Source organism: Delphinapterus leucas, chromosome 9 (assembly GCF_059928025.1).
Source record: "Delphinapterus leucas isolate spDelLeu-1000000601 "Yukka" chromosome 9, BTC_Dleu_Yukka2, whole genome shotgun sequence".
NCBI lineage: Eukaryota > Metazoa > Chordata > Mammalia > Artiodactyla > Monodontidae > Delphinapterus > Delphinapterus leucas.
The window spans coordinates 74704283-74712917 of NC_143137.1; the positions used below are offsets into that span (position 1 = coordinate 74704283).

At 45.9% G+C, this 8635-nt stretch overlaps 1 protein-coding gene across 1 annotated transcript; it reads left to right on the forward strand.

Annotated features, from left to right (window-relative positions):
- Window positions 1–1965: 1965 nt before the first annotated feature.
- Window positions 1966–6553, forward strand: IL6 (interleukin 6). Its single transcript, XM_030759820.2, has 5 exons — window positions 1966–1999; window positions 2168–2343; window positions 3449–3562; window positions 4401–4547; window positions 5825–6553. The coding sequence occupies exons 1-5, from the start codon at window positions 1981–1983 to the stop codon at window positions 5993–5995; spliced, it is 627 nt and encodes a 208-aa protein (XP_030615680.1). The 5' UTR covers window positions 1966–1980; the 3' UTR covers window positions 5996–6553.
- The last annotated feature ends 2082 nt before the right edge of the window (window positions 6554–8635 follow it).

Below are 8635 nucleotides of genomic sequence, written 5' to 3' on the forward strand. Positions count from 1 at the left end.
CCGTGGGTCAGGTGCTACCTCTGGGGAGAGAAGCTGGAAAGGAAGGAGACTTACTTTTCCCTGTATGCCCTGATGTTCTGTTCAAACATTTTATCAAGCACATGTACTTCCTATTTTAAAAACTTTTAATTGAAAAGAAAACTCTGTATGTTGTTGAGTCGCTAAGTCTTTGAAATTTACTGAGTCGTATTTTCTAAACAATAGAAAAGTGAGAAGAAGCAGTCCCGCACTACAGAGGCCTAGCACACGCATCGCAGGGGAGCCGGAGAGGTGGCTTCATTCAGTGCAGGAGGCTTGGCTGCGGGTGTCTGAGTTGCTCAAGACCCAAGAGCACTAAAAGCGAAAGCATTCGGCCAACCTCTCCCATTTTCATTTTCAAACTCAAAACCCTGCTACCACCACCGCAGGACCTGCCTCTCTGTTTAGAAAGTCAGCGAAAGAATGAATGACCTCACTTTCCCCAACAGGCAGGTCCCAACATGTTGTGCGCAAAACAAAACTTGAGTAAAGCGATTCATATTTTAAATACCCTGGCTGAGGTCCTTGTTTTAGCAATCCTGACAAGATCCTCTTTGCAAAGCAAAGAAGCTGATTGTGATGTTAACACTGTGTTATGTAAACAAAACAAAAAAATTTTTTTTTGGTGCCATACAAGGGTCCTAGTCTCAGCCTGGAACCGATCTTCTGAGCTGTCTGGGTGTTCTGGAGACTGGTGGGGCACCCTGGTATAGACTCCATTTGCATGAAACCAAGGACCCTCTTGTAAGGACTGAGGAAGCCCGTTCAAGTTCAACCCAAATTGGAAGGCTGAGGCATTGGAGGAGAAGCCTGATTCCGAACCTAGGACACTGTTCTACAAGTAGATTCTTCTCAGCCGCTTCTGGATTTAAATCAAGTCATACAGCAGGGGGGTGCTATGAACACAAGATCCAGAAAATGCCACAAGGTCCTCCTTTGACATCCCATCAAAGAGGTGAGTAGTGTTCTCCCCACTTCTGCCCTGAACCCGGTGTGTGTGTCAGTAAATTGAGGACTCCAACAGACCGAGAACCCGCCCAGGGTCCTCGGGGCTCCCCATGGGAGCAGGGTCACCCTGTGGCCAGTGGAGCGACAAGACAACCCCCATGGCACAGAGATCAAAGTCTTCATGGGGAGGATCCCCAAAAGGCCACTGGGGAGTGAGCAGGGCTATCGCTGACCTGGCCAAAGTGAGCTGGAGCAGGTGAGGAGGAAGCCGGCAGATGCCACGTGGTGGCGAAAAGGAGTCATTTAGGTATGCACCCACACTGCACCTGGAGACTCCTAGCGACTAGTGCACGAGATTTGGGGGCAGTCAGGCGGTTCAGCCACAGCTGGTCACGGCAAGAGCCCAAGAAAAAAGTACTGCAGAGGGCTCGCAGTATCTTATTTGTAACCCCAGGCCAGTGGGCTGTAGGGTGGTCTGAGGAAACTCATCTCAGGTTTTTTACAAACACCAATAAACTGGAATACTAAATCCCAGCCAGTTAATCTGGTAATTAAAGTATTTTTTAACCATAGTCAGCCTTAGCTTCCCCCCCCGCCCCACCCCCTTGCCACCCCGCGTTAAACTTCGAGCATGATTTCAGCTTTACTTTCCTTCTCAAGACATGCCAATGTGCTGAGTCACTAAAAAAAAAAAAAACAGAAAGTAAAGGAAGAGTGATCCAGCTTCTGAGGACTAGCCTTGGTAATGACTTCTTTCCCCTGGTTGTGATTCCTGTGATGCTAAAGGACGTCACATTGCACAATCTTAATAAGGTTTCCAATCAGCCCCACCCGCTCTGGTCCCACCCCCATCCTCCAACAAAGATTTATCAAATGTGGGATTTTCCCATGAGTCTCAATATTAGAGTTTCAACCCCCAATAAATATGAGACCGGGGATGTCTGAGGTTCAGTCTGCCCTCGAGCCCACCAGGAACGAGAAAGAGAGCTCCATTTGCGCTCCAGGAACCCAGCTATGAACTCCCTCTCCACAAGTAAGTGAAGGAAATCCCTCGCCCTGGAACTGGCTGGCAGCCGTGCTGGGCCAGGGAGGCGGTGTGTATCCGCTGCCCCGAGGGCTGGCGGGCGGCCAGCAGCCAGAAGCACAGCTCCCCCAGCGGTGCGTTCTGCTCACTGGCTGCTCTCCCTTCCCTCCGGCACAGTCGCCTTCTCCCTGGGGCTGCTCCTGGTGACGGCTACTGCTTTCCCTACCCCGGGACCCCTGGGAGAAGATTTCAAAGATGATACCACTTCAGACAGACTACTCCTCACCTCTCCAGACAAAACTGAAGCTCTCATTAAGTACATCCTCGGCAAAATCTCCGCAATGAGAAAGGAGGTAGGTAGGCTTGCCTGAGGGTGATGGAGGGCCTGTGTGGGCATCTATTTCCTTGCCCTTGGATGTGGACGGGAGCTCCTGCACTGGGAGGTCTTCGCTGGGTTTGGAGGCAATTTGGATTTGAAGCCAAAGGGGCAGACTGTGTCCTGTAATTTCTCCTCTGCTGCTGGTCCCAGGTAGTTCCTTTTTCTCTTGGAGAATCTACAGTGGGGCTGGGATCCATGCTCCCTGGCCCATTCTCAGCTCCACACTTGGTGTGAGCTGAAGGTTACACTGCCTCTCAGGACTTCCTTTTCCACAACCAAAAAATAAGGTCTGTCAGTCTTTTTCGTGTTTCGGACTGTAGGAGGATTAAAAATCACCACCTGAAATGACTGTACAGCTTCTCAGGGCAGTCACAGTTCTTTTAGGTGACGCCAGCTCAGTGGTTAGGGATTCCCCAAAGTCATTCTGGCATATAAAATGCATACCCGATAGCCCACTGAAGTGGCAAAATCATAGGTACGTTAAAGCAGCCCCCAAGCTTTAAATGTAAGGTAGTTTGGCTCTGCTTTGGTAGAAAGGAAAGAATACTGGAGAGGGGATTGGGAGCCCCAAATCTAGTTCTGGTTCTGCTGAACAAGCTTTGTGATCTTGGGCAAATTCTCTACCAACTCTGGGCCCCATCTGTAAAATTATGGAATTGGACTAGATGATCTGAAAGGTCCTTCCAGCTGGGACATTCTATGGCTCAAATTATATTCACCCAATTATCATCAAAATTCCTGTTATTTATTAAGTACCTACTATGTGCCAGGCACTTTATATAGATATTGTGTCTTATCCTCATAGTAAACTTACAGGGGAGGTATTTCATTATCCCCAACTTGGAGAGATAGGGACACTGAGACTTGGAATAGGTCATAAACGTGAAGCCACAGGTGAGGCTCGAATTGAACCCAAGTGTGCTCATCTCCTGTAGACCTTGCTTGCCTGGAGGCTAATGGACTGTGACTTCACTTTTCCTAGAGAGCTTCCTGGCCACGAGGGCCAGAGGGCATCAGCCCTCTAGTGGTGTTTGCTTTAGGGGCACTTATACGATAACGGTTCTGATATTCTTTCCCAGATGTGTGAGAAGTATGACAAGTGTGAAAACAGCAAGGAGGCACTGGCAGAAAACAATCTGAACCTTCCAAAAATGGCAGAAAAAGACGGATGCTTCCAATCTGGGTTCAATCAGGTACGAATGCAGTACGTTCACTTTTAGCTACTCCTTAGTAAAAAGTTCTCCCTCTTGCATGCAGTGTCTGTACACATATAGACCAGGTAGGTAATCAAGAAGGGGATAAACGTGAAGAGCATCATGTAAATTTCATGAGGAGGCCAACTTAAACGCTATTAAAGGCAACTTATTTTTGAAGGACTTGGTCAGAGATAGCCCCTCTGTGCTGGAATTTTCACAACAGTCAAATGTTAGGAAACCCCACAGGTCTAGCTAGTTTATCCTGCGTAAGTTGGTCCAGGGACCTTTCTCCTCTTTGGCTGCCCTTGGCAGGATCCAGGCCTGCCCCCCCTGCTGAGGTCATTCTCTATACCCTTCTCCTGCCAGACAGTGGCATAACCTCCACTGACTTCTGATTATTTCATAAAAGGAGGTTTCAGCCCTTTTATTTCATAAAAGGAGCTTTCCGCCCGACATTGACAAGGGCAGGAGTGCAGCCAGAGGGAAGAGCATTATGGAGAGAATCGGAGGAAGGCCCCTTGCCACAATCTAGCATCTACTGGGCTTTGGGGAAAATGAAGCGGTGCCTCTCACTGTCCAGATATTTTAAATGGGGCAGCTGATGCTGTCCTTAAACAACAGGTCTCAAAACATGAGACTTGCTGCTTTGAGCATCCAAGTGTGATCCTGGAGCACTGCAGCTTCAGCATCATGTCTCAAAACATGATGCTTAAGAAGTACTGGAAGTTCCCTGGAGGGGCAGACGGAGAAGTTATTGAATTAGAGCAATTTTAACTTTTAAAATCGATTACGTCTTCCTAGCAATAACCAGTTTTCCCACCATCTTTCCTCTTAGGAGACTTGCTTGATGAGAATCACCACCGGTCTTCTGGAGTATCAGATATACCTGGACTACCTCCAGAACGAGTATGAGGGTGATAAGGGAAGCATCGAGGCTGTGCAGATTAGCATCAAAGCACTGGCCCAGATCCTGAGGCAAAAGGTGGGTGTCTTCTCATCCCCTCACTTGGCTCAAAGAAAGCAGCCTAGACAACTCGGCAGTGCAGAGCCAATTCAAAAGAGATGGCCATGTGTGACGGAAAGGATCTGAGAAATATTTCCTGATAGTTAAAACTTTTTCTTTTTGCTCTCTTCTGCAAAAGACATCAATAACTGTATTTAAAACTCTGTTAAATGGGGAGGGTTTTAACATCAACTTCTAAGAGCTTAAGAAATAAGGAAAAAATACCTGTAGAAGCAGAAGGAAGCACATTCAACCTCACATAGTGATCCTCATAACAGAACAAAGAGCACAACAATTATTTTAATATTGCCAATTGACATTCGTGTTATTATGGTAGTTTCAACTCCTTTCCCTTACTCTTTTGCCAAAGAGTTAATGCAGAGAAATGGCTAAAGGCTGAAAGAGCAGGTACCAAGAGCTTTGGTCACTACCAGCTAGCCATTCAAATGCCACATGGTGGAGGCCTGATGGCACAATTTGTGGATGAGCCAAAGTGCAAAGAGAAGGGCCCTGGACTGAGAAGCAGGCACATGGGTGCTAATCCTGTCTCTGCCTTTTCTAAACCAGGGCTAAACCAGGTTGCCCTAAACCAGGGCTTCTCCCACTTTAAGGTGCACACGAGCTTCCTGGAGGATCTTGTTACAATGCGGAGTCTGATTCAGCAGGTCTGGGGTGAGACCTGAGACTCACATTTCTAATAAGGTTCTGGTGAGGCTGCAGTGCTCCAGGATCACACTTGGAGGTGCAAGGCCTTCCACAATTACTTAGCTCCATGTGAGTGGGTCCATTGAAAGGTGTTGCCCAGTCCTCTTCAAGCCCTCAGAGCAGTGATCTCTTAACAGATGCGGGATGAATGGGTGAGAGCAAAACCAGAGAAAAGTATTAGAGTTCCCCGAAGAACCTATTAAAATGCCTTTAACTCAAAGTTCTTCATTTATCTATTGAATTCCGACTACGCGCCAGGCACTGTTTAGGATAACAGAAGACACATAAGATACTATGGCTACCCATGGAATGCTTATGGTCTAACGGAGACAGAGCAGCAAAAAGATTAGAGCTCAGCTGCTGTGAGCGGGTCCTAAGCTCTGTGGGCTCAGAGGAGAGGCACCTCCCCCTATCTGGGCAAGCCAAGGCAGGTGGCCCCAATCCGCTCCTTCACCCCAATTTGAACACCTTCCCACAGGCCAGAGTATCTCTCCACTGCAAAAGATCTGTCCGGTATTTAAACAATTCCTTTTGTTTTCTGTTCCCTTCAGGTCAAGAATCCAGATGAAGTAACCACCCCTGACCCAACTACAAATGCCAGCCTGATGAATAACCTGCAGTCGCAGAACGATGACTGGATGAAGAACACAAAGATTATCCTCATCCTGCGAAGCCTTGAGAACTTCCTGCAGTTCAGCCTGAGGGCTGTTCGGATCAAGTAGCTGGGGCACCGAAGGTCGCTGTAGTTCATGGGCATTCCCTCCTCTTGTCAGAAACCTGTCCACTGGGCACATAACTTACGTTGTTCTCTATGAAGAACTAAAAGTATGAGCGTTAGGACACTATTTTAATTATTTTTAACTTATTGATATTTAAATATGTGATATCGAGTTAATTTATGTAAGTGATATTTATATTTTTATGAAGTGCCTCTTGAAATATTTTATGTACTTGTTTTGAAAAAGTAACGTAAAAATGGCTATGCGGCTTGAATATCCTTGCTGTTTCGGAGCCAGATCATTTCTTGGAATGTGTAGGCTTACCTCAAAAAAAAATGCTAACTTATACATATTTTTAAAAGAAATATTTATATTGTATTTATATAATGTTTAAACTGTTTTTATACCAATAAAGGCCTTTTTAAAAAATATTAGCAACTAAACCTTTGTGTGTCCTGTGAAGCTTAGTATAAACTAGTTTCCATTGCTATCACCACCACTAAAAAAAAAGGTGCAGTCACCTGGAGAAAGATATGATTGAACACCTACTGAATGTCAGGCACCAAGCTAAATGTGTTGCATGCATCATATTTAATCCTTGCATTTGCATACTTTTTTCTGGATGTGGGAGAGTGATTCCCTCAGTCACCAGCTGGAAGGTAAACCACAGATTTGAAATCCAGGTCTACCTGCCTCCAGGCTCCCTACTCTTAACCTTTAGGTCACACTACCCCCCAGGGAACTGACAGATGATGTAGAAAATCCCAAGAGGATATGCGGAATACATTTAAAGATGCAATCAAAAGCCTTTGACATGGTGCAACCACTTGCAGAAAACACAGCAATGTGCAAGTTTCCAAATAATAACTAGAATTTCCGCCTCTCTCCTCTGGGTTCCTCAAACACTGCACAGACCTGTCCATCATAGCACTGACCACACTGTATCACATCTTAAAATGGGTTGATTTTTCTTTCCAGCCAGCATGGGGTTCCTCAAGAAGGCAGACTCTATTGTATTCATCTTTGCATCTGGAGCCCATGGCCCAGAACCCGAACATAGGAGGCCCCAATAAACCCTTGCTGAATGAAGAAACCACAAATAAATAATCAAATCTAAGACACGTCCGTTCTTAAGGATACATGCTGTTGGTCAGTGAGTGGGGAAATCACAAGTACTGTGCACTTATGAATCTTTATCTTAAGGAAAAACTAGCAAGGCTTGGGAAGAAATATTCTAAGACCTTCCAGAGGAGGCAGCAAGTAGTCGGCGCCTGTGTACCTCCCTCCATTTTCTTTCCCACCAGCAACATTCCCTGTCTGCCTTCTCCTCTCACGTCCGCTGAGAGTGGTGGTGAGAGGGACAATCTGGTAAGTGCACATGGCCCTGCGTCCCACATCAATGCTATGTTGGGAATTTGGCAAAGATTTCCCCTTTTAAGCCCCAGCCATATAAAAGTTCTGTCTTCTAATAAAGCTTTCCCCACCCTAACCACCACGGATGTCTTCCTCCAGGGGAGGAGTTCTGCTGAGCAAGGGAAAGTCCACAGGGGTCAAAAACTGAGAGGTGTCAAGCAAGAGAAGAACCACATACTCTGTTTTCTAGAAACCATGCATCACAAGCGGGTGTCCCAAAATTAGAGCCAAATCAAAGAACAAAGAGAAGTAGCAGTCAGCCAACACATCCATTCTTCAAACGAGAATGTTTGGAGCGCCATATATGTCAGCTGATGCTGGGGATGCGTGGGTGAACAAGTAGACATGTTTGTTCGTGTTGTTTACGCTATGGCAGGAAGACAGACGTTGAATAAAGTATGTAAATGTGATGAAGTTTACAAAAGAGAAATGTGAGGCACACAGAGAACCTATACTAGGGGCCCCAATAGCAGAGGGACCTAACTAAGCCTGGGGAGGGCAGTCATGGAGGCTTAATTGAGGAGGAGAAGTTTGGGCTGAGATGTGAAAGACATGTGGCGTTAGCCAGGCCAAGATGGGTGGGAAGAGAATTCCAGTCCGAGGGAACAGCACGTGCAATGGTTTGAACCAACAAAGAGCACACTATGGTTGAGACCATGAAAAGTACATTATGTCCAGGGCATAAAGAATGAGAAGCAGGGTAGTTGAGAGTGGATGGAGAGGGAGCCTGGGACCAGAATATCGACAGCATCAGAAGCCATATTAATATAAAGCCATATTAATATCAAAATATAATTTATAAAAGCCATATAAATTTGGAATTTATCCCATTTGTGGTGAGAAGGCATTGACAGATTTTAAGGAGTAGAATGACATCTGGGATTTACATTTTAACATGATCACTCAAGTTGCAGTGTGGGGAATGGATGGGAAAGAGGCTGGAAGAGAATGTTGGAGGAACATACCAGAGGCCTTCATTGTAGTCCAGGGAGGAGATGAATTAGGATGGTGATAATGCCTAGAGGAGAGAAGACAATGGCAGTCATTGGCAAAAGATAGCTAGGAGCTAGTTCAGTAGGATCTGGTGATTGTTCACCAAGATTCAGGAATTCTAGAGGACGCTGAAGCTTTGAGAGAGGGAAGAGGTAGGAGTTAAATGGAGAATCCAGAGAATTTTGGATTTGAGAGTTTTCATTTATTCATTTATTCAAATATTCTCTGAGATTCTGC